The 24,542-nt window shown below is 57.5% G+C and overlaps 1 protein-coding gene across 3 annotated transcripts; it reads left to right on the top strand.

Moving 5' to 3' along the window:
• Positions 1–2,197: 2,197 nt before the first annotated feature.
• On the top strand, positions 2,198–24,028 carry SLC45A3 (solute carrier family 45 member 3). Of its 3 annotated transcripts, none has more exons than XM_057400656.1 (5): positions 2,198–2,312; positions 16,250–16,699; positions 16,930–17,763; positions 18,791–19,056; positions 23,567–24,028. In XM_057400656.1, exons 2-5 carry the CDS (start codon positions 16,552–16,554, stop codon positions 24,026–24,028), a joined length of 1,710 nt encoding a protein of 569 aa, XP_057256639.1. In that variant the 5' UTR covers positions 2,198–2,312; positions 16,250–16,551. The 3 variants fall into 3 exon arrangements, with proteins under 3 accessions (XP_057256639.1, XP_057256640.1, XP_057256638.1); XM_057400657.1 differs by lacking the exon at positions 2,198–2,312 and adding an exon at positions 13,877–13,920; XM_057400655.1 differs by lacking the exon at positions 2,198–2,312 and adding an exon at positions 14,368–15,071.
• The last annotated feature ends 514 nt before the right edge of the window (positions 24,029–24,542 follow it).

Here is a 24,542-nt window from a genome sequence, read left to right as displayed (position 1 = left end):
CTAGCTTCTGATCTAATCAGGCACGAGCAGCTGAGATGGCAGTTGACTCTATTTCTCTCTTTTGATAGATTAATCTGGTTAGATACCCACGATGGCTCAACAACAGCAACGTGTATAACGTGCTCTGGAGTCCTTGGCTGGTCACTGGATCAGGAGCACACAGGAAGGCTCGGGAAAGGCCTTGTCCTTTGGTCTTGCTCAGCTGTCACTGGTAGGTGTGAGAGGTGTAAAGGTGTGCAAGGGCAGAGGACCCGAGCAGGGCGGAGTGGAGGTTCTTGGTGAGATGAAGAGCGAGGAGCTGGGGCTGTGTTCCCCTGCAGCGAGAGCCCCGCTCTGCTTTCTCTGCATGGACGGACAGAGTGCCTGGGGTTTGAAGAGATCATTGCACTAAAGCCTCATTGCACCAACTGGAGCCTTTATCAACAAGTTGCCAAGTGCTTGGCAGTGTGTAAATATTGGTATCACAGCTTTAGGAAAGGGAAAATTTGAGTATTAAGATACTCAGATACTGAAATATTTGAGTAGCACCTAACTTTTGTAGTCCCCTTTTCATAGGGAGACCTGAGAGCAGCTCCAGTGCCTAAAGGGGCTGCAGGAAACCTGGAGAGGGGCTTGGGACAAGGGATGTAGGGACAGGCCAAGGGGAATGGCTTTAACCTGCCCGAGGGGAGCCTGAGATGAGCTCTTAGGCAGAAGCTCTTCCCTGTGAGGGTGCTGAGGCGCTGGCACAGGGTGCCCAGAGAAGCTGTGGCTGCCCCATCCCTGGCAGTGTTCAAGGCCAGGTTGGACACAGGGGCTTGGAGCAAGCTGCTCTAGTACAAGGTTGGAGCTGGAGGAGCTCTAAGCTCCCATCCAAAACCTTTCCACGATTTTCGGAGCTCCAGCCTATTGAAGCCCCGTGTGTTCAGTGAGAGGAGCGGAGCCTCCTCTTAGCGACCCTCCAGGAGCATCCATCACCACAGCCTGCAATTGCTGGTTTAAACCTGGCTGCTTGTGCCCGCAGCAAGAGCACCCGGTGAGTCAGAGCCAGGAATAGAGGATAGGAAACTCCAGTTCATGGGGCTGGTCCAGCCACAGCGCGGGGGCATGCACCTACCGAGAGTCAAGGCACTAATGGCTGTTTAATCACTTGTGAGCTTCCCTGACCCGAAAACAGGGGCACTTCTCCCCACCCAAATTTGCACTCTGGCACTTGCCCAGTCCTGGCCCCGCTCTTCAGTGTCTGTTGCCGCGTTTGGTCTGGGCTTTGTTTTGTCTTTCAGCGAGTTCATGGCTGCATCTGCGGTGCCAAAACCAGCTTTTATGAGCATTCTTTTTCCAGGAAACAGCGGTGTCATCTCTCCTTGTCGGGGAGCGGGTTCCCATCACTCCAAGTGACAACACATGTAGGTGCTCCTCTGCTTTCCCTATGCAGGGCGAGTCCTCCCAGCAAACTTCGGGAGGGAGCAGCTGCCTCACAGTGAAAACAAGACTTATCCTGCTGATCCCAGCTGAAATACCACATGGAAATGGGATTTTTGACCTTGAGAGCTACGAAGTGGCTCAAAGGAGGGACCCTGTGAAGATGGAAAGGAATAAGGACTTTAGGATGCTGCTGCAGCTATGGGAGGGCTGGGTGAGTGTGTTGCAAAACATAGGGCTAAATCAGTCAAGCAGCTGCTTTTGTCAGCCACAGTCTTGTCTCATTTCTTCTCTCTGCTCACACACAAAACCAGCTCCTTGTTGATGCAGATGTTTAAGGAAAGCTGCTCTTCCTCAGGGCTCTCATCTCGAGGGCTCTGGATGAATGGGAGCATTCACTCCTGCAGTCACAATTGTGGACAAGTTCGATACCGGGCTGACGGCTGGAGCTGCCTGCATGAGCACGCACACCGTGCCTCTCACGCACGCATGTGGTTTCGTCTCCCACGAAGGATGTCCAGGGGCAGGTCAGAAGCTTCCCAGAGCTCGGCAGCCCATTTGCATACAACGAGCAATTACCGGTAATTAACACATTAGTCAAGCCCGAAGAGAGCAAGAAAAGGACTCATCCTTGCGGGTGCTCCAGCGGGAAGGAGGGAGGGCGGAAAGGGGAAGGCTGGGCTGAAGAACCCGTTACTGGCGCTGAAGGGCGGCGGAGGGACGCGGGGTCCCCCCAGCTCCAGCCCCGCTCCAACCGCTCGGGGCAGCGGGGGGGGGGTGCAGGGGGGCTGCCCCACGGCGGGGGGGCGGCAGGGCCAGCGCATGCTCCCTGCCGGGCCCGAACCTGCCCATTTAACCGGAGGCGCGGGCGCCGCAGCGGGGCCGGGAGAGCCCCGGCAGCCGCCGCCGAGGTAGGGTCGGGGGATGGGGATGGGGATGGGGATGGGGATGGGGATGGGGATGGGGATGGGGATGATGGGGATGATGGGGATGGGGATGGGGATGGGGATGATGGGGATGGGGATGCGGATGCGGATGCGGATGCCTCCCAGCGCAGCGCTTGCAGCCGGGAAGGGAGCGCGGCTCGGCCGGGGCGAGGCGGCTGCCCTGGTCCCGCGGATGCTCCCGCGGAGCCGCCGCGCACCGGGACGCGCCCGCAGGTAGGGCTGAGCCCCGCCGGGCTCCCCAGCCCGAGTTAACGCGCGGTGGGCGCGGCGTGAGGGCTTCCTCTGCTTTGCATTGTTACAGACGCGTCCGCCGGGTCCAAGTTCGTGTTCAAGACGGCGGAGCAGGAGCAGGGCTCCGGCAGCGCGATGTGAGCGTGGGCTCGCAGGGACAGGTCAGTGGGTCCGTGCGGTGGAAGGAAGCCCGTGCTTGGCACCGGGAAGTGTTCACCGCACCTACCTGCGGGCTCCGCTTAGGTTTGCCGCCAGGTTAATGCGTCTCTCCCCTTCGGCTGCTGCAGGAGGCTGTTGCCTTAAAAGTGGTACCTGGGTGTTATAACGTGGACGGTCCGTAGGTTACCGCCTGTGTCATCGCTGGAGACTGTGGTGGGCAAATGCCCGTTTATGATAAACATAAACTGAAAGGTTAATTTGTCATCCCGCAGCTGACGGCTGTAGGAGGCAGGGAAAAGCGCTAGAATAAACGAATAGTGGTGATGGCCAGGCTTGGCAAGGCGCTTGGTTTTCATGCTGGTGTTTTAAAGGAAGCTAGAAGTTGGAAGGGAAATGTGTCAGGAAGTTTTCCTGGTCCTCATCTTGATCTGTCAGGCCCGTGGGCAGCGCAGAGCAAGTGGCCAGGCTCAAACCATGTCCCCTCCTGGCACTGGTCTGGTTCTGGATGTGAGTTCAAGAGCACAGCGTCTGCACGTGTAACATGAGAGTGACTGGAAATGCATAGAAACAGAGCGTGAGGAAGGACTTCAAAAGCACCCAAATGACCCGGGCTTGGAATCATGCAGCCGCTCCTGAGAAACATGCACCAGCCTTGAAACACTTTCTATTGTTCACCCACCAGCAATTTTCTTTCCCTTTTTCATGTGTGATGCTACCTGGGCTTTTTCCCCTCATCCGTATCTGCTACCACCCTTGCACTCCGTGGGGAGTGGTGATGGAGCCATGAATTGCCAGCCCCGTGCTGGGATTCCTGGCAGTGCCTTAAACTCTGGAACTTATTCCCCCAAAACCCCGTGGAAGCTTCTGGGTGTGGGATTTGAAAAGAGGCTTAGAAATCGGATATGGATAGCTAGAAACTCCAGAGTTAACAGCCAGTAACTGAGAGGTTTACAAGGGATGTAAATCCCTGTATTTCAGGGCCATAAGCCAATCTTGGGATTCAGTCGGAAATTTAGCTGGATTTTAGGTGCAGTGTAGGTGGATTTTGCCTGTGCTGTCCGCTGGTGGGTATCTGCCCCTACAGCTGCTTGCCTGTGCGGTGTCCTCTGTGAGTGTCTTGTCCTCTTGAAGAGGTTCCAGTTGAAGCACCTGAACCTCAGGGTGTTTCCCAACACTGAGCTGCTGCCAGAAGGCCCAAGCCAAGTTGCTTTGGGTAGAAGCTGCCTGGAGGTAACAGTAACGTTACCTGTGAGCATCTTGCAGGCTCCAAGATGATCATCACTGTAATATAATGCAGCACAGTGTCCTCGGGACAAGCTCCACAGGCAGCATCTTTGTGAAGTCAGCTTTTTAATGCTGCATCCATAGCGTGAGATGCTGAAATCACAGGGCTGGTCTGAAAAGCATCAGATGCATTGCGTGATGAAGTGACAGGGCAAAACCTGCAGCCTCTAAAGGTTTATACCACTTGTGTCACAGTGGGGCTGCAGAGCTTTCAGATGAGCTATAAGCCGTGTGAGTAACCTCTGTTTATCCTTCACCTTTCCCTATGCTGGAGCCCTTCATCTGAGGAGTGTCTTGTTTTGGCAGTTGATTGGGGTTTTCTTTAATGTGATTGTTGTTATGGCTTTATCTTGGCTAAGGCAGCGTCAAGGAAAAACACTTGACCCATAGGGTGAAAGCTGTGGAGTTTGTCATGGATTCAAGGCTATAAAGGGAGCAGAAGCAAAGGGTGGCAGAGAGCAGGGCCATGGTGTGGGGACCAGCAAACAGTAGCTGTGGAGCCTTGTACCTCAATAGAAGTAGGCAGCAGAGGGTACACAGGGGGACATGCAGAAACCAAGGAGCCTTGAATGCTGCCAGGGATGGGGCAGCCACAGCTTCTCTTGGCACCCTGTGCCAGTGCCTCAGCACCGTCACAGGGAAGGGCTTCTGCCTTATCTCCAACCTGAACTTCCCTGTTTGAACCCGTGAGAAGCTTGTGAGCTGCTCTCAGCTATTTTCAGTGTTGACTTGGTTTCTGAATGCTTCATATCCGACATCACATTCCCATGTGAAAGCAGGAGCCCCAGGGCTCAGCGAAGGCAGGAACAGAGTGGCTCATGGAGGGATCCTTGCCCCTAGAAAACGGGGAAACAAAGCAGCCTCTGCAAGGCAGTCAAGCAGTGTGTGTGCTCATAGACCACCTGTAAGCATGAAGCTGCACAGCATGAAGGCAAGCTGGCGCTCAGCATAAACCAAAGGCTAGGAAGCGAGCACAGCGCAGGGTTAGCTTTGCATTTCTGTGTCCTGGTGCTTGTGTTGTATCTGAGGCTGACGGAATCCATGCGTCCCTCAAAACCTGTTCTTGTGCTGTGGTAGGAACCTGAGCGTGATCTGGCATGGCAGAGCTGTAGAAGGTGCTGATGTGGCCACCAGCTCTGCTCCTGGGTTGCTTGCTCAGAGATCAGCCCAGTGGAGCCACAGTCCCCATCTCGTTATGATGATGGGTACACACGCTGCTCCTTGGAGGTCCTCACGCTGGGGCCCTTCCTCCTTGTTTTCACACCCTAAAATGTCAGTTCCTCGTGCAGTTCCCAAATATTAGTTTAAGGTTTTGCCAGCCTGCAGAAGAGGAGAAACAGAGCCCCGGGAATATTGTCTGGCAAAGTAACTGGGGTGGAGGAATGTGGCCCCAATGGCTTCTTTGTCTCGGTGCCGGAGGGTGGCTGGAACACACACAGCAACAAGCAGGTGCTTCACTGCGGGCTCTGTGGCTTTTCTTTTACTGTACGTGCTGCTAGTCCAGATCTGGAGGACCTGGCCCTGCCTTGCAGCCAGGGAAGCCTTGTTTGAGCGGTGTGAACTCACAGGTGAAGTCTCCTAGGTGCCAGGTTGGGAATACGCAGAAGGTGCAAGGATGGACCATGGCAAAATCAGGTTTGTTTGACAAAAAGAACCACTGATGGGCACTGCTTGGGGTTGTGAGGGCTGGGTTCTTCAACCAAGGGAGCAGAGATTTTCCCACCTTGACGTTGTTGGAAGCTGGAGTTCTCTGGGGTGGTTTGTCTCCGGGAGCCGGGACGTCAGGGCAAAGGCAAAGAGAATGAGTGCAGTGAAATCCGTGCGAGCTGTCAGCACCCACAAGATGTCAATGCTCTTGCAGAGCAGGCTGGAGCCAGCTCCAGGGATTGTGCGTACGGAGTTGTGGATAACATCTGACTCTTGCTTCAGATTTATGGGTTAGGGCTTCCCGTGAAATGGTGCATGCAGTGAAATCTGTGGATCAGGCTTTCTGTACTGAACATGAGGAGCAATTCCTGCTGGGATATGACCTGCAAAGATCAGCCCCCACATCTAACACTACTCTGCCATCCCCCCCCCATTGCCTGCTTCTGGAAGCAATGGAGCAGAGCTGGTTCTTTGGTTAGCTTTGCAGGGGTGTGTGTGCTCATTGTGTTCTCTGACCTCTCTGCACACAGACCAAAAGCCTTTACCTTGCTCTGGAACCTGCACAGGAGTTCTCTCCTGGTGCTTTTGTGCCTATCCCATCAGCAGTGCTCTGTCTGGGAGCGATGAGCAGCATCTGCTGCTGATCCAGGATGTTCTGCTGCTCCCAGGCCTTGTAGTGCCACTTCTGTTGGGATCTCCTGTTTGGAGGCAGGGTGCCCAAAGCATTTTGGTGCTCTGCAAGCCCTGAGCTGCCTCTGTTGGTGCTGAGCATCCTCTGTTAGTGCTGTGGTTATCACTGTGTTACCATGGGCTGGCTTCTGGAAAACGTTCCCGTTGCTTATTGCTGTGCCAAGAGAATGGAGGATTGTTCTGCTCCCACAGGGAGCTTCCTCCTAGGTCTGTGGTGAGAGGCAGCTCCTAAACACAAAGAGATGGAGCACAAAGGAGCAAGGAGATGCCAGTGGCTTCAGTCTGGGTACCAGGTACCGCTGGTGGTGTGACAGGGGAGGGCTTTGTGCGGGCACTGTTGCTGTTGGACTCCAGAGGTGGATTTGGGAAGGGCTCTGACAAACAGCTCCTGTGTGTGCGGGGCGGTGGGAGCAGCTGGAGCAGTGCTACAACAAAAGGCTGCTGTGCTACAGCCAAGGCTGCCCGAGCAGTGAACGGGCCGGGAGGGGTGGCGGGTCCAGGAGAGCGGCTGGGTGCAGTCTGGAGAGGGGTCTGACCGAGAGAAGTGTGGAATTACACAGGGAAGAGCTGCAGGGGGAGGGAAGGAGGACGGGCACTTCGCAGCCATGAAATCTCAGCCCCTGGATATTGTTTCGGGGCAAGTTCCTTCAACCTCAGTGCTCCAGATCCATCCCTCCGGCCTGGACAAAGCACTGGAGATGGGCTGTTGGGGGCAGCCCCCAGCAGCCGGGGGAAGATGATCCGACAGGGCCCCTTTCATCTGGGATCCCTGGGCACAGTCTGCAGTTGGGCTGCCCCATTCATCACTGCCTGCGGCCGGCGCTGATAGCAGTGCCTGAGCCTTTCGGCTCTGCTGCCGTGCCTGGGGCTGATGCACAGGCAGAGTGGCCCAGCGCCGTGCTGGGGATCAGCCCTTCCCCAGCTCTGTCTGGGCAGAGCCAGCGCTGTGCTGGCCCGAGGCTCCCTGGCTGCTTGCCCGAGGCAGCCTGGAGCATGCTGTGATATAGCCAAGGTCTTTCTGCTTCATTTGGAGCTCACTGAACTTTACTCCAGTCAACAGAGGCAAGAGAGAGCCCAGTGTGGAGGGAAATCCTGCCTCTGCTCCAGTCTGAAATGCACAAACTGCCTTTTACCCTCTGCTCTTCCAGCAGAGGTTTTCAGTGAGCGGTCCTTGAACTTGAACCCCATGCTTAGGTACTGAAAAGCTCATGATTTGGGACAGATCCTTTCCAGGTTCAAACCAGGAGTCGGGTTCCTGTTCCCAAGGAGGGACGGCGGCTGCATCCCCCTCCTGGGGAAAGGGCAGCTTTGAGCCTTGGCTGTTGACCAGTGGCAATCTCTCCCCCCGAGATGCTGGATGCTGCTGTGGGGTTTGTGAGAGTGGCTGCAGCTTAATGTAAAGTCCTGGCATGCTCAGGGCCTGTAACACGTGAAGCTGGTAGAATGGGGAGAGGAAAAGGCTTTAAGTTTCCCATAAAGACCTTCCAGTGAAACATGTTTGAAACACTAGAATCTGATTGCTCCTTGGCTTTGCAATTACCCAGACAAGGTCGGGCAGAAGGGAAATCGTAGAATCTCCTGTTTTCGGAGCCAGCCTCATGACTGGGCTGGCGTGATGAGAAGACTCAGCTCCAGCAGTGATGGGGGGGCCCTCATGAGCACAGGGAAGTCACTTGCTGCAGGCAGGAGTCGGAGCTTGCGCAGGTTTTGCTACCGTGGGCACATAAAGCTGTTGTTGTGCCGAGTGCTCAGGACTCTGACAGTGGTCTTTGACCTCAGAGCACCCTCAGGAGCCCGGCTCTGCCAATGCGCTCGTGCTCCTCGCCCGTCCCTTGGCAGCGGGCGCTGGTGTGGCAGCAGATGCCTCCCTGGCAGTGGCTCACACTGGCGCAGAGCCCCGCGCTGGCTGCGGGAGGTGGAGCAGGAGTCCAAGGCACTGTGAGTTTTGCTTTATTCCCTTCCCCTGTCCCACATCCATCCCCGCTCTGGAGGCAGCAGCCGCAGCATCTCTTCGCAGAGCATCCCAGCCGTGCCCAGGAGGGCTGTGGGCTCCTGCCCGCGGGCTCTGATGCGAGCGGTGGGGCTCTGTCCTCACGCCGGTCCTGGGGCTGGTCCTCGCGATGCAAAGGCTCTTTGTTTGTCTCGTCAAAGCCATGACCTCATCTGGGAGGCAGAAAACAGAGCGGGAGAAACCCCCAACCTGCCACTGGAGGTCAGAGGCCTCGCTCAGAGAGATGTCAGCGTCAGACCGCGCCGGCAGCGACACAAGCGGGCTTGCAGAGCACAAAATGACCATGAAGAAACGGCCTGACTGCCACGGCATTACAAAAGAGCCCATTGCTTCGGTGTGTGTCCGGGACCCAAAGTACAGCCTTTGGGGAAGAGCATGAGGTCACGCTCCTAAACCTTGAAGCCAAAGGGACTGCCTGAGTCTGGGCCGGATGAACCCTGGGAAAGGGCTTTTCTAACGTGGTTCCACGACTGCCACGTGTGGGGTTTTGGCTTCTCCCTCTTTCCTCTGCAGAGACCTTGGCAAACACGACTGCTGCCAGAGAGAGGTGAGATTCAGTGATGGGAGCCAGCAGCTCCCACTGCGCTGTCAGAGCCCTCACTCCTACTTTATAACCATCTGAACTGATGCTGATCTGGAGTCTCAGCTGGCCCCATGACTGCCACAGCTTCCCAAATAAACCAGGAATGAGGAAGCTCCATCGTGGGATAGAGCTCCTAGAGCCGCCTTGGAGCTGCAGTGTGCTGGAGGAGGAGAAGCCCAAGTATGGCCTTAGCTTGCTGAGGACTCAGATGTGCCGTTACACAGCAGTGGTGTGTGGGAAACAAGAAGGTCCAGTTTCACTTCCCGTTTTCCCAGTCCTGTGAGCACTGAAGCAGCTCCCACCTCTTCTACCAAATGGGGAAATCGTTCTTCTGCTCAGCTCTAGGGATTTAACAGCTTCTGTCACTGTTGTGAGTGCTCAGCTCCTCCCTGTGAGGGTGCTGAGGCGCTGGCACAGGGTGCCCAGAGAAGCTGTGGCTGCCCCATCCCTGGCAGTGCTCAAGGCCAGGTTGGACACAGGGGCTTGGAGCAAGCTGCTCCAGTGGAAGGGGTCCCTGCCCGGGGCAGGGGTTGGAGCTGGAGGAGCTTTGAGGTCCCTTCAACCCAACCCATTCCCTGAGTCTATGGAACACATCCCAGGGCCTGGCTCCGCAGGGAGCACGCATGGATGGATGTAATGGGGGGGTCCGAGCCACCTCTCGGTGTTTCAGCCGTGGGGAGGCCGCTGCCCTTTTTAGCAGCATCCAGCTCTTTTTCCTCTGCTCCCGCTATTCCCTTTACAACCAGCCCATTGTTGGGGGCTGCAGGGCTGGGTGGAGTGTTTCAGGCTCAAGTGTAATTTCAGCGCCTCTAAAAGCCTTTGGAGGGCTCTTCCCCCCCTCGCCAAGAGGACAGCAGCGCCAGCAAGGGCTAATGGGATGGATTTACTCTGCGGGCTCTCCCTAATCCCCTTTGTGGGCCCGTTGGAGTGGACGCGGTGCAGGAGCCCCCGGGCTCGGGCAGAGAAAAGGCAGCTCAGCGGGGGGGGTTACACACTGCCACGTAAATACAGACCCTGGCCATGGGGATGGAATCTGTGCCCAGGAGCTCGCTGCAGAGGGGGGCACTGCGGGGGTTTCCCCCTTTCCACTTCAATTTACATTTGTATTCTTCTGCTAAAGCTAAGAGCAGGAGGAGGCGGGGGAAGAGGGTGGCTCAGCCCAAGCACCGGGCGGTGGGCTCAAGGCTTGACCAGCCCGAATGCCACGGTGACGGGCTCAAGCCCAAATGAGCTCAAGTGAAAAGCAGGACCAGATCGTGTCTCACCTCCCCTCCTGCTCCAAAGCAGGGGCTCCTCTCATGAATGAAGGCAGAAGCCTGGGGCGTGCAGGAGCCAAGCAGAGCTCTGCTGGAGAGGCAGCCAAGCCTGTCCGGAGCTGTTCGTAGCAGACCTGATGCTGGCACAGGAAAGGGTGACCAGAAGTGAGGCCCTTGAGAGCAGAAGCTGCAAGTGCTGCTGCCTTGGTTGCGTTGTGTGTGGTTGGGAGTGTGTGAGGCTTCTGTTTGCTTTGGGGATCTTGTGCCAGTCCTGAGGAGGTGAAACACTGCGAGACCGCCCCTTCGCGTGGCAGGCACGAGCAGCCCCGTTCAGAGACTCGGGGAATGGGTTGGGTTGAAGCGACCTTAAAGCTCCTCCAGCCCCAACCCCTGCCACGGGCAGGGACCCCTTCCACTGGAGCAGCTTGCTCCAAGCCCTGTGTCCAACCTGGCCTTGAGCACTGCCAGGGATGGGGCAGCCACAGCTTCTCTGGGCACCCTGTGCCAGCGCCTCAGCACCCTCACAGGGAAGAGCTTCTGCCTAAGAGCTCATCTCAGTCTCCCCTCTGGCAGGTTAAAGCCATTCCCCTTGGCAGCAAAGACAGAGACAGATTCCTGTTTGTGCCCCCAAGGTGAGGAGCAGGGGGCTAGAGCTGCCCCCTCTTTGCTGCTGGTCAATCAGGCTGACACCAGAGCTAAGGCAGCCAAAAACCACAGAAAACTCTCAACAGCCTCTTGCCCTCACAGCTACACCTTTACCTGAAGGAACCTGGAACTAACGCTTCCCAAAGCTTGTGCAGATGGGAACCAGCTCTCTTGGGCTTGGGAACGAGCCCTGCTCATGGTGATGACTGCTCAGCCTCCAAGGCTGATGGTGGCATTGAAGGTGCTGCAGCGAAACATTGCAGCGTGGCAGGAAAGAACCCACCCCTGGTCCTGCCCAAGTCAACTGCATCCCTTTGAACCAGACTGGGTCTTCCTTGTTCCCATCCAGGGCATTTCCACCCGCTGCTGCTGTTCTTCCCCTAAGCCGAGCTCGTAGAATGGAGCTCAAAGGAAGTGCGGAGTTAATTCAGAGGGACTCAAGCGCCCTTCTCCCACCCCTGCTTAATGAGCACTCCCCTCTCCCCACACTGGGAATGGGGTCAAGGAGATTTGGGAAGGGAGGGGGAAGGGGAGAGGGTCAGGAGAGGTCAGGTGAGGGCTCCATTTCATCCCGCCGGGCCTGCCAGAGCTATTCTCCATGGTGTATTTCCCATTCAGCTGCAGTGAATGGGCACTGATAGCTGTGAAAGGATCTGGCACTGGATGAACAGCCCTTCCCTAAGCGCTTGCTCTTGTGCTCTCTCCCACCCTTTCTTCCAAAGGGCTTCCAGGGAGCAGGGGATTAATAACACTCAGAAAGAGCCCCTTGCAAGGTTGGAAATGGACCGTTGTGGTTATGAATGGAAAGCCAAAGGCTGGCAATACCCTTGGCCCTCCCTTCCCTCTGCTGCCCGAGGGGGAATAGGCTTCTGCACCCAGCCTGTGGTGACGTGGGTCTGTATCACCTGGGAAGCGCTGGGCTGGAGCCCTCCACATCCCCACCATCTCCTGCACTGCCCAGGACCAGCTCCTTCAAAAAGCCAAGGCTTTTCCTTTATTTGCTAAGGAAAAGGCTTTTGTGGGGTCATTTCTTCCTCGTAAGACAGGGCTCAGGTTATTGCAGAGCCCTGACAGGTCACAGATAGCTGATGAATCCAGTCCTCTGCTGTGTGATCATTACTGTGGCTGTTTGAACCATGGGGTAGGTGCACAACTGTCATACATCAGAAGGGCTGCTACCATGTTTATAACACCTCCTGTCCCTTCTGCATCCACGTGAGAGACTGGAAGGATTATGGAGTATCAGGATATGGATTCCTCTGAGGAACAAATGAGGTTTTCTCTGCCACGTCCCTCAGTCTTCAGTCTAAGCACTGTCTGGAGGTGGTTACTTGTAAGATCCATTGGAAAGATGGGAGGGAGGAGGCGAGACTGCTTCCAGCCATGCTTGTGCACATCCATCAGTGCACATAGTCCTCTTTCTGCAGGGATTTAGCGTTGGTTTCTTCTGGAAGTGAAAGATGAGCCCCAGGGTCTGCTCACGGGGGTGCTCAGAGCCACGTCTGCACCGGCGGGAGGGAGACGGGAGGTGAGCTTGTGCCGGTGCTGCTGTGTGTGAGCGAGGCCGTCCCGCTGACACCTCCAGGACGCTCCGCGCTGGCTCCAGTGCGTGGCTGTGCCCTCGCTGCTGCTCTTCTCATGTGCACATCCTGGGGTTCCTCATGTGGAGCCCGCTGCGCCCCGGCCCTGCAGGGAGACGTTTGTCACAGCTGCCTCTGCAGCGTGCGAGCAGGGGAAACGCGTGACTCCGGCCTGGGGCTGCTCTGCCTTTTGAGGAACGGGCTCTGGAAGCGCCAGTCCCTGGTTTCACCCCTACCCCTTCTTGCTCCCTGGCAGCGCTGCGGGGTGAGCTGTGCTCTGCAGGGGCACGCTGCCTGCTTCCTCCTGCCCTCCCGGCTGCCGCAGTGGGCGAGAGCGGAGGAGCGGGACGTGCCGGGGCTGCAGGAGGTGCGGGGCTTTCTGCTGTGGCTGCCCTTGCTGGAGAGGCTCCTGTGTGCAGGTGGGGGGCAGAGCCCTCTCCTCTGGTCTCCTCTCTCTGCCTTTGTCCGCATCCTGCTGCTTTGCTCCTGCCCCAGGACCCGCCTCCTACCTGCTGCCAGCTGAACCAACCTCTCGGCGTTGATCTGTTGTTTCTCTGCAGAGGAAGGGCAGGAAAAGGTTGGTTTTCACGTTTCAAACCGAGGTGTTTAAAGATGCTTTACCTTCCCTCGGGACGGAGAGAGGAAGAGCAGGGGAAGGCATCATCAGCTCAGCAGCAGGCGATGTCCCTGTGGCACGACAGCTCGGGGAGCAGCTGTGAAGGAGCCCCCCATGTGGCTCCCTTCTGCTCTGCGTGCAGGAGCCCTTCACAGGAGGGCTCTGTGTCCCTTTGGGGGAGGATCCGAGGCAAGGGGCTTGGCACTGTGCTCTGTGTTGTCCCTAGTGTAGAAGCTGGGGGAAACTGAGGCCGGGGGAAGTTCTTGTCCCGCAGCTTTTGGACCTGTCTGACTGTGAAAGGGCCTCCCCATCACAAGATGCCAAATCCCACCGGGCTGTTGGCAGCTCCCTTGTGTGTGAGGTGTAAATGCTGCTGTTAGACCAGGAGCCCCCTAGGACGCGGTGACTGACTCCTTCCGCATCCAAAGCTCATATTGCTCCAGAACCAAACCAGCCCAGAGCCTGCCAGGGGAGCCTTGGAAGAGAGGGGCGGTTTAAACGAAGTCTTTGGGCTGGCTGCCGGGGCTCTTAGAGGCAAAGCTGCAGGGAACGTCCCATCTTTAACCAGCAAGCACCGGCCCGTGCCCTACCCCGGCCCGCGCAGCCCCAGCCCCTCAGCGAGCTGCTGCCGGGGCCGCGCTCCGGCACAGCGACATCGCCGCGCTGGTGCCTGTGTTTGCCCAGCGCAGGCGGGGCCGCGGTGCTGCTCACACCCCACCAGGGAGGGCCCTGGAACCAAACCCTGCGTGTACCTGCCGCGGCTTCCAGCTCTGCGCCCGACCGCTTCAGCTGCTTCTCCCGAGGGCTGCGGGACCCGGGGGAGCAGCTCGGGGAGCCGGGGACCACCTCTGACCGCGCTGCCTGCAGGAGGTGAGTCCCGGCTTCTGCCTTCCTCTCTGCAGCGCCTCCCGAGCCTTCCCCTCCCATCCCTCTGCCCCCGTCCTCCCTGGCCTGCCCTGGTGTTTCTGCCCAGCCGAGCCAATGCATCTCCTGCGTGCTGGGAACAAAGTGAAAAGCGAGGCGTTGATGGGGATTGGCACCAAATGCAGTTTAAACAGGAAAGGGCTCACCTGGAGCTGCAGTTTGGTTGCTGGTGGCAGCTTCTCCTCTCTGACTGTGCGTGAGTATTGCTTCTGGATCATAGGGATTTCTTTGGTCCTTAAAGCCCTGTGAGGGTGTGGAGGGGGAAGAGACAGGTCTTGTCTTCCCTACTGATAAGAAATCTTCTCTGTGTGTGTAAGACATCTATCGAGTGTTTGGAGTTTACCTTGGGATAAGGAGGGATAAGCCCCCTCAAGCCTGGACTGCAGCAGTCAGTGGACATTACACCTCCCTCGCAGGTCTATCTTAGAGCGATGGTGACTCGGTTCATTCTGGCTTGGGAGTCTGCTCCCTTTAGCCAGCAGCACCAAGGCTTGTGCTGCTGGAGCTTGAATTTCCATCCCAGGGCTGTCAGCCGGCTGGGGACCCATCACCCGTGAGCAGGGCTGAGCATCCTGTGTGTGGCCCACATCTGAGGACGGTGCTTGCTGTCCCCAGCCCTTGCAGATAGAGCGCATCTGAAGTAAGGCTGAGCATGTCTGGGGCCTCCAAGCGCGCCTTTGAAGCCATGTCTGGTGATGAAAGGAAAGCTGTTCTGTTCCCACCTGCCTTCCCTTGCTGTTTGACCTTGGGCAAGTCACTTGAATGTTCACACTTGTTAAAAGGAGGTATCTGTTGTGCCAGTTGGGGTCTAAGCTGTTGGGAGGGGGCGACCTGAGAGATAGGAAGGAAAATCATCAGTCCTTTTTGCGTGTCATTGGCAGCCCATCAGCTCCTGAGCTCAGGAGGTGCCTCCCCTCTGCAGCAGCAAGAGGCAGGGAGTGATGCTTGCACCTCAGTGGGAACCTCATCACCACACATCCTCACCCACTCATCTCCATGGGGCTTATTTGAAGAGGGGAAGGAAAAGACTGCAGAAGCTGTCCCAGCTGTACCTGTCTGCTCACTTGTGCCGTGATGGCATCAAATGCATCTGTGAGGTTAGGGAGTGCTCACTGGCACCGCGTTTGGTGTTCACATGGGGTTTTCTCTCTGCCCAGTGTAGCTGTGGCACGGCTGTGGTCCAGCGCCGCTGGTTCAGCCACTGCTGAGGAGGAAGGGGAGTGCTGGGGATGTTCCCTGTTCCCATTCCTCTCCCCTGTAATGAAAGCAAAGAACTTGGAGGGGCACCAGGCTGCACAACTGGATTCTCACCTCTTTTCCATCTGCGTTCAGCCTCCTCGACGCAAAGCACCGGGGAGGCACAGGAGGCTGAGGCTTCTGTGCAAAGTGGGATCGTGAATCCTGAGAACTAGGCAGCAGTTTGGTTTACTGTTGAATCAGTGGCTGTGAAGGAGCTTCATGTCTTGCTAAGGCACCCTCCCTTCCCTAGCATAGCCACACACCAGTAGGTGCTTTTAGCAAGACAGCCCTTGGGTGGACTAGCTGCTGGGGCTGACATCATGGCAGGGTCCTAGCAGGTTACAAAGAGGCATCTGCTTACTCTTGCTAAGGCTGCTTGGCCCCTGCCCTGCTCTGGTGGCCTCTCCCCTCTGCAGAAGGCTGGAAAGAAGGAGCATGTTACAGGGCAAGTAAATGACTCAGCCTAATGAGTAAGGTAATTGCTGTTCACTGTTAGATGAGGCTAAAGTGGGTCAGGTTTGTTTGTGAAACTCCATGGAGGCACCATCTGTTCCCTGTGCCCTGTCTCGGGCTGGAGATGGGATTTGGGTGAAACTGCTCCCCTGGGAGCCCGCGGAGCAGTGCGGGTGATGCCCTGTCATTAGGCAGTGGGGTGGGTCCCCGGGGATGACCCTGTGTGACTGCAGCCCTGAGCCTTGAAGGGGCTTCTAATTGATTTCACTGGGAGAGGGGACCCTAAGTCCTTTGTTTGTCTGCTCCAACTGCCCCTCTCTGAGATGAGGCTGGACATCAGCCCTCCCTTAGCCCAAAGGCAGAGTTGCATTTCCCCAAACCATGGCTGACACTTGACACAAGCCCTTGGAGAGGAGCCCAGCACCGATGTGGTTGTGTCTCAATCCTGCTGCTCTCGCAGATGTCCTCTCATCACCCTCCTGTGTGACTGCCCCTTTCAGCCATGACGTGTCTCTGCGGTGCTTGGGTTTAGCGCTTTCCCCTGCCCTGGACCCCGCTGTGTCTAAGCTCTCTCTCCTTACAGACCACAGCACGTGAGCAGAAGGGGAAGCCTGGAGTGGGATCCGTGCCTGCCCACGCCTGGACTCAGCATCGCTGGGGCCGCATCTTGCACAAAGAGGAAGAGGAAAAGACACTTCAGTCCCCCTTGCTAAAGATGGGGGGCAGCATCTGTGCAGCAGAGCAGGCAGGGAAGCTCCAGACCTGGCCTGTGGGGCATCCCTGGCTGTGCCGCAGCCGGAGCACAGCAGCTCGCTGGCACTAGGGCTGTGGGCCGGCTCGGGGCAGGCAGCCGGGGCCAGCTCGGGGCAGGCAGCCGGGGCCAGCATGCTCTTCCACAACAGCAAGACCCAGCTTCTGCTGGTGAACTCCCTGACGTTCGGCCTGGAGGTCTGCCTGGCTGCAGGGATAACCTACGTGCCTCCGCTGCTGCTGGAAGTGGGAGTGGAGGAGAAGTTCATGACCATGGTTTTGGGTAGGCAGCTTTTCTCTCACCTTTGACGTGCTTGTTTTCCCTTTGGGTCTGGAGGGCAAATAAAGGCATGAGGGCTTGTCTCTGAGGGCACAGCAGAGGGCAGCCTGTTTCTGGAGGAGGGGGCTGTGTCCCAGGGAAGCATGCTGAGTTCCCGAAACGCCTGGGCTATTTCTCTGCGGTGCAAACAGAGCAGTGTGCTCCAGACGTTAACATCACCTCTTCTTTTCCAGGGATAGGACCTGTCCTTGGCTTGGTTTTTGTCCCGCTGATAGGATCCGCCAGTGACCACTGGCACAGCAGCTACGGCCGGAGGAGACCTTTCATCTGGATGCTCTGCCTGGGAGTCCTGCTCAGCCTCTTCGTTATCCCACACGCCAGCAGCCTGGCCAGCCTGTTTGCCCTCAACCCTCGTCCTCTGGAGATTGCCTTCCTCATCCTGGGCATCGGCTTACTGGACTTCTGTGGCCAGGTCTGCTTCACCCCCCTGGAGGCTCTGCTCTCAGACCTCTTCCAGGAGCCAGACAACTGCCGCCAGGCCTTCTCCATGTATGCCTTCATGATTAGCCTGGGGGGCTGCATTGGCTACCTGCTTCCAGCCATAGACTGGGGGGGCAGCTTTCTGGCCCCGTACCTGGGAGGGCAGGAGACCTGCCTCTTCACCCTCCTTGCCATCATCTTCCTCGGCTGTGTGCTGGCCACGCTCTTTGTGACAGAGGAGGCAGCCACCCAGGCAGATGCTCTGGATGGCCCGGCACTGAAGGATGCTCCCCCTAAGCCCTCACCCCCTGCCTGCTGCTCTTGCCACGTCTCCAGGAGCTCGTGTCTCCTGCAGGCCAGGCACACGATGCAGGCGCTGAGGAACCTCTGCACGCTGGTGCCGCGGCTTCACAGCCTCTACTGCCGCATCCCCAAGGTCATCCGGCGCCTGTTCGTGGCCGAGCTCTGCAGCTGGATGGCACTCATGACTTTCATGCTGTTCTACACAGACTTTGTTGGGGAAGGGCTGTACCACGGTGTCCCCAGGGCCAAGCCAGGCACGGATGCCAGGCGCCACTACGATGAAGGTGAGAAGTGAAGCAGCTGCTCTGAGGCTGCAGCATCGGTTCCCTGGGACAGGAGGGGTCAGTGGGAGCTGGGGTGGGCTCAGCTCTGCTCGTAATGCACAACAACCTTGCAGAAGTTCTGCTGTGAGATTCCCATCTCACGTCGCTCTCTGGGGAGCCCTCAGGCAGCTTCCCCACTTCTCACCCCCTTCTCCAGTGCTTTCTGATAGTGCTCACCACTGGAGCCTGTAGCTGCCACGTCCACATCATGGGATACTCACTGCAGCACGTTACCTGCCTGCTCCTGTTGCCTGCTGTCCCGTGTTGGCTGCTGTGTGCTGCCAGAGCCTTGACTGGCTCCTGGCCCTTCTCCTCTCCCTGATCTAAGTCTTTTATTCTTGGAGGCACCTTCCTGGCCCTCTTCCTCCTCCAGCTGTACATCTTGCCCTCTGGTTTTTCCACTCGCTGCCTCTGTGAGCTCTGCAGTACACTGCCTCTTTGTGCTGAGTGTTTAACTTAGAGGCAGCTTAATTATTATTTAACACTTGCACTGTACAGCTCCCAGCAGGTCAGGGCTCCATTGTGCTGGCTGTCACAGGAACATATGTTGAGTAATGATCCTTGCTCCAAAGAGTTAATGGTTTTAATTCCCTGAAATCTGATAGAGCTTTGCAAAGGGTAAGGTCCGGATTGCTACCGGATGCTGCACTCATTCAGTGCATGTTGTATACTTTACCTTGGCTTAAGCACAACTCCTTGTTCCTTTCATTCTGTTGCTGGTTTTGGCATCAGATAACAACAGATCCTGGTTCATGGGCAGGTGACAGATGCTGGCTTAAGAGTAGGAAGGTGCAAACAGCTTCCAAAGACAAGGACGCCGTTTGGATTCCTATGTCCCGTTGCCCCTCTGGTTCGACTGGGGTGCCCGGGAGCATGTGTGGGAAATCCTTGCTGCTGGCGGAGGGTGGGAGCTGCAGCGTGGCTGCTGCAAGGCAGGGATGCGCTGGTGAAGCCTGGGGGCACTCTCACCACCTCCGCTTCCCTGCAGGGGTCCGCATGGGCAGCTTGGGCCTCTTCCTGCAGTGCATCACATCCATCTTCTTCTCGACAATCATGGACCGGATGGTGACGCGCTTCGGGGCGCGCGCCGTGTACCTGAGCAGCGTGGTGCTCTTCCCCGGCGCTGCCGCCGTCATGTGCCTCTCACAGAGCATCACCGTGGTCACCATCTCGGCTGCTCTGACAGGCTTCACCTTCTCTGCCCTCCAGATCCTGCCCTACACGCTGGCATCGCTGTACCACCATGAGAAACAGGTAGGGATCAGCTGCAGAGGGCAGGGTGCCGCCAGGACAGCCTGGCCAGCCTCTTGGAGCCGGTCCAGTCAGTTCAGTGCATGGGAGAGAAACACATGCCTGTGTGCAAAGGTTTTCCACATGGGCCTCTTGTCTCCAGGCTGTCTTCTCTGGAGATTCATCTGGAATGGAGCTGATGAGAGTTTGGCATCTCCTTCCTCAGGCATCCCCTGCTCACAGCAGGCACTGTGCAGGTTTAAAAAGCGGGGAGTGGGCAAGACAGAAGAAGCGAGCTGGGGTTGGTGTATCAAAAGGGATGTCTTGTGTTCCTGTGTCCTGCGTGTTGTTAGGGAAAGTGGTGCAGGTTAGTTCCAGCTGTGTGCATTCTGCAGCCAAGTCACATCTGCAGCTCCGAGATGTGCTAAAATCCACGGGTTTCTCCCTTTGAGGCCCTGCTTTGCAGCTGTTGTCCCTATCATGAAGATCAGTGCCATGAAAACTGAGGTTCTTCCTATTCCCCTCACTCCAAGAGAAATAAAGGGGGTGAAACTTCGGACACCAAGTGCAGTGAGACGTGGGGTATAGCTGGGTTTGGTTTCTTTTGCCCTGCCTTGGAAGTTCCTCCTTCCTTCCCCGAGCACTTTGCAGCAGGCTGCAGGGAGACCCCAGAGAGGTAGATCCTAAAGTGCCCTTGGATTCCCCATCTGCCCCATTTCTGTCCTCCTCTTTTCTCTCCCTGTTCAAACCTCTCCTCCCTCCTGCTTGCCTCCCCTCATTCCCTCCTCCCTGCTCCCTCTCTTCCCTCCCCTTTTTTACTTTGTTTTCTCCCATCTTTCACCCCTGCTCCTGAAGTGAAGCAGCAGAAGGGGGCACCCGCAGTGGCTGCTGCTGCCCCCCCCGTGCGGCAGCCTCAGGGCCACCTCCGCTGGAGCTCCGTGCCCTGCACAGCCTGCGTAAGTCACTCTTCTCCTGCATGGCCTCTCCTTAGCGTGGCCACTGAGCCTCATCCAGGGCAGGAGGACGCACTGAAGCCTTGCTGGAGGCGCCTGCTGGCGTTCCCCCCTTGTGCAGGAGGTTGGGCACCGCTGCGCTCCTCGCTCCCAGCACTGCCCAGCAGCTCCGGGGGAGACCCCTGAGTCCCCACTTGCAGCACTGCGGCAGTTCTGGTGTCCCCCACATAAAACGGACATGGAGCAAGGCCAGAGGAGGCCATGAGGATGAGCAGGGGCTGGAGCAGCTCCCGTACGGAGCCAGGCTGAGAACATTGGGGTGTCCAGCCTGGGGAAGAGAAGCTGCGTGGAGACCTCAGAGCAGCTCCCAGTGTCTGAAGGGGGCTACAGGGATGCTGGAGAGGGACTCTTCATTAGGGATGCAGTGACAGGACAAGGGGTGATGGGTTCAGACTGAAACAGGGCAAGTTCAGGTTGGAGATAAAGTTCTTCCTTGAGGGTGCTGAGGCACTGGAATGGGTCCCCCAGAGACATGGTAAATGTCCATCCCTGGCAGTGTTCAAGGCCAGGTTGGACATGGTCTCATGTGGGGTGCCCCTGCCCATGGCAGGGGAGTGGAACTGCATGATCTTCGGGTCCTTTCCAACCCAACCCATTCCATGATTCCCTGAGATGAAGCTGTTGATTGAGGCTCCTGTTCCTCCTGTGCTCGTATCCTGCTGCAAGGGGTGATTTTAAAGCAGAAGTTCCCACTAAGCTCATTCCTGTGAGTATGGATTGCTCTGGATTTAGGTTAATTCTCCGCACTGGCTATTCACCCCCCTGCCAGAACATGTATCTCTGAAGTCCCAGCCTGGATCGTTATAGGAACCCAGAAAACATGGCCTGAGCCTTGAGGGCAGCTGAGCAGGCTTTTGAGAACATCAGTGTCGCATAGGAAGGGCTGGAGCCGCGGGGGACATCGTCCTTTGGCTCACACAATGCCCTTTCTGTGCTGGGTTTGGAGCCGCTTTGAAGCGTGATGGCAACAGCAGGCATGTGGGAGGGTTTTTCAGCTCCACGGAAGATCAGTGCCGGTCCTGGATGGACGCACTGGAGGATAAAGTCGTGAATTCGAGAGCTGAAGGGTGCAGCGAGCAGCCGAGCAGAGCCCGGGTGATGCCTGGGGAGGGTGATTGCTCTGTGGTGAGGTTCTCATCTGGTTTCTGTTCCGTGATCGAATCTGAAGCTGTTTGTGCCGCGGGTCCGCAGCCGCGGCCTGGGGCAGCACGAGCAGAGCCTGACGCCCCGGGGCAGGGCTGGGAGGTGCCCAGGCTGCTGACAGCATTGGGGTGGGCTGCAGCAGGGCTGGGGTGCCCCAGCTGCCGTTCCCCCTCGCAGCAGGGAGGCCGCGCTCTGCTCATGTCCCCCTTTGGCTTTGTTAGCTCATCCTCCCCGCGTGGAGAGCGGCTTCCGTGGCCTTGCTTATCTGCTCTGCCCCGTGCAGACCGGTGCTCGCGCAGAATGGCCCAGGTTTCCTGCACTGGCTGCCCTGGCCACACGTGAGTGCCCTTTTGTTGGTGCGAAGGTCTGAACACTTCTGCTGGCACTGCAGTGGCCTCTCCGGCTCTGGGGTGCACCCAGGGAGGGCACTGGCCCTTGGCTCCTGTCCTGCAGGATGAGCTGGTTCAGATGGGGTGAGCTGGTTCAGGATGGGGTGAGCTGGTTCAGATGGGGTGAGCTGGTTCAGATGGGGTGAGCTGGTTCAGGATGGGATGAGCTGGTTCAGGATGGGGTGAGCTGGTTCAGGATGGGGTGAGCTGGTTCAGGATGGGGTGAGCTGGTTCAGGATGGGATGAGCTGGTTCAGGATGGGATGAGCTGGTTGAGGATGGGATGAGCTGGTTCAGATGGGATGAGCTGGTTCAGGATGGGTGAGGTGGTTCAGGATGGGGTGAGCTGGTTCAGGATGGGTGAGGTGGTTCAGGATGGGGTGAGCTGGTTCAGGATGGAATGAGCTGGTTCAGGATGGGATGAGCTGGTTCAGGATGGGGTGAGCTGGTTCAGGATGGAATGAGCTGGTTCAGGATGGGATGAGCTGGTTCAGGGGGTGGCTGGTTCAGGATGGTTCAGGATGGGATGAGCTGGTTCAGGATGGGGTGAGCTGGTTCAGGATGGGATGAGCTGGTTCAGGATGGGATGAGCTGGTTCAGGATGGGATGAGCTGGTTCAGGATGGGATGAGCTGGTTCAGGATGGGATGAGCTGGTTGAGGATGGGATGAGCTGGTTCAGATGGGATGAGCTGGTTCAGGATGGGATGAGCTGGTTCAGGATGGGATGAGCTGGTTCAGGATGGGGTGAGCTGGTTCAGGATGGGATGAGCTGGTTCAGGATGGGATGAGCTGGTTCAGGATGGGATGAGCTGGTTCAGGATGGGGTGAGCTGGTTCAGGATGGAATGAGCTGGTTCAGGATGGGATGAGCTGGTTCAGGATGGGGTGAGCTGGTTCAGGATGGGGTGAGCTGGTTAGGATGGGATGAGCTGGTTCAGGATGGGATGAGCTGGTTCAGGATGGGATGAGCTGGTTCAGGATGGGGTGAGATGGTTAGGATGGGATGAGCTCGTTTAGGATGGGATGAGCTGAGCTGGTTGAGGATGGGGTGAGCTGGTTAGGATGGGATGAGCTGGTTCAGGATGGGATGAGCTGGTTCAGGATGGGATGAGCTGGTTCAGGATGGGGTGAGCTGGTTCAGGATGGGATGAGCTGGTTCAGATGGGATGAGCTGGTTCAGGATGGGGTGAGCTGGTTCAGGATGGGGTGAGCTGGTTCAGGATGGGATGAGCTGGTTCAGGATGGGATGAGCTGGTTCAGGATGGGATGAGCTGGTTCAGGATGGGATGAGCTGGTTCAGGATGGGATGAGCTGGTTAGGATGGGATGAGCTGGTTCAGGATGGGATGAGCTGGTTCAGGATGGGGTGAGCTGGTTCAGGATGGGATGAGCTGGTTCAGGATGGGATGAGCTGGTTCAGGATGGGATGAGCTGGTTGAGGATGGGATGAGCTGGTTGAGGATGGGATGAGCTGGTTCAGGATGGGGTGAGCTGGTTCAGGATGGGATGAGCTGGTTCAGGATGGGATGAGCTGGTTGAGGATGGGATGAGCTGGTTGAGGATGGGATGAGCTGGTTGAGGATGGGATGAGCTGGTTCAGGATGGGATGAGCTGTGCCCAGTGCCCGGCTCCCGTTGGCACCCGCTGAGGAGGTGACAAGAGGAAGCTCAGTGCGGTGTCCCCAGGCAGGACCGGGGCTGCCTTTGGGCTCCAGCACAACCAAGGCACCACTTGGCCGCATCCCCCTGTGAGCCAGGGCTGCTTCGTGCCCTGCGGCAGGCGGGGAGAGCCGGGCTGGCTCCTGGGGACCATGAGGGTGGCTCCTGGAGCCCTTCTCACCTGGGGATCCTGCCTCAGACCCGCTGCGGGCTCTTGCACCCTGGGAGCCCGATGCAGCACACACGAGGCACGGCCAAGAGCGGGGTCCCCCCTCGCCTGCTGGGCTCCGTCCGCCCGCCCGCCCCTCCTCACGCGCCTCCTCCCTTCCCTAGGTGTTTCTGCACAGGTACAGGAGCAAAGAGGAGGAAGCTGCAGGTCGCTTGGACAAGAAATCCTTCTCCAAAGGCCTGCTTCCCAGCCAGAAGCTGCCTTACCAGAACGGGCACGCCGGGAGCCTCTTCTCCTCCTCCTCCTCCTCCTCCTCCTCCTCCTCCTGCCCGGCTGCCGGCTCGGCCCTGTGCGTCAGCTCCTCCTGCGACGTCTCCCTCAGGATGATGGTGGGAGAAGCGGACTCGGTGGCCCCCGGCCGAGGGATCTGCCTGGACCTGGCTATCCTGGACAGTGCCTTCCTCCTCTCTCAGGTCGTCCCCTCCCTCCTCATGGGCTCCATCGTCCAGTTTACACAGTCGGTGACGGCCTACATGGCCTCAGCGGCTGCTTTCGGCCTCGTAGCCATTTACTTTGCGACCAAAGTTGTCTTTGACAAGAGCGACGTGGCCAGGTACGCGGTGTGATGGAAGGCGCGCGCGTGCTCACGAGGCCAGTGGTGCCAAGCCCCGCGTGGCTCCTGCTCTCCCCACGCTGCTGCTGTAGCCCAGGGGTAGTTCAGGGGCTGAGGGCAGGGGAGATGCAGCAGCGCTAATCTCAGGTGTAAATAGGAGGCACTGGGGCCTTGTGCTTTGGGCCATCAGCGCTCTCCAAAGGTGCCTTCATCGAAAGACAGCACTGCACAGCCAGCACCAAAGGGGTTGTGGGGGGGGGAGAAAGGAAATGGATTTTTCCTTTAATAACGGGTCATTTTCTAATGGAGAGGGGAGGGAAGGAATCTTCCGCTCTCCTGTTCTCCGGTTGGAGCTGTACCCTCCTGCCCAGCTTCTTGCAGTTCTACTCAACCTCTTGAGCAATACTTCTGCAAATAGGACACTGGGAGGAGATTTCCTTGGGCAAAAACGTAGGATGGGTGGCTAAGGTATGGCCATGTGTACGCACACGCTTCCATCCCACCTCTGCTCTGCTCTGCCTGCGAGA

The sequence above is a fragment of the Pezoporus wallicus genome, unplaced genomic scaffold (assembly GCF_028554395.1).
Source record: "Pezoporus wallicus isolate ANWC-B61680 ecotype Strahan unplaced genomic scaffold, APGP_CSIRO_Pwel_v1 scaffold_7736, whole genome shotgun sequence".
NCBI classification, from domain to species: domain Eukaryota; kingdom Metazoa; phylum Chordata; class Aves; order Psittaciformes; family Psittacidae; genus Pezoporus; species Pezoporus wallicus.
Note: the sequence above shows the minus strand (reverse complement) of the source record. Positions and strands in the feature narration are given on the sequence as shown.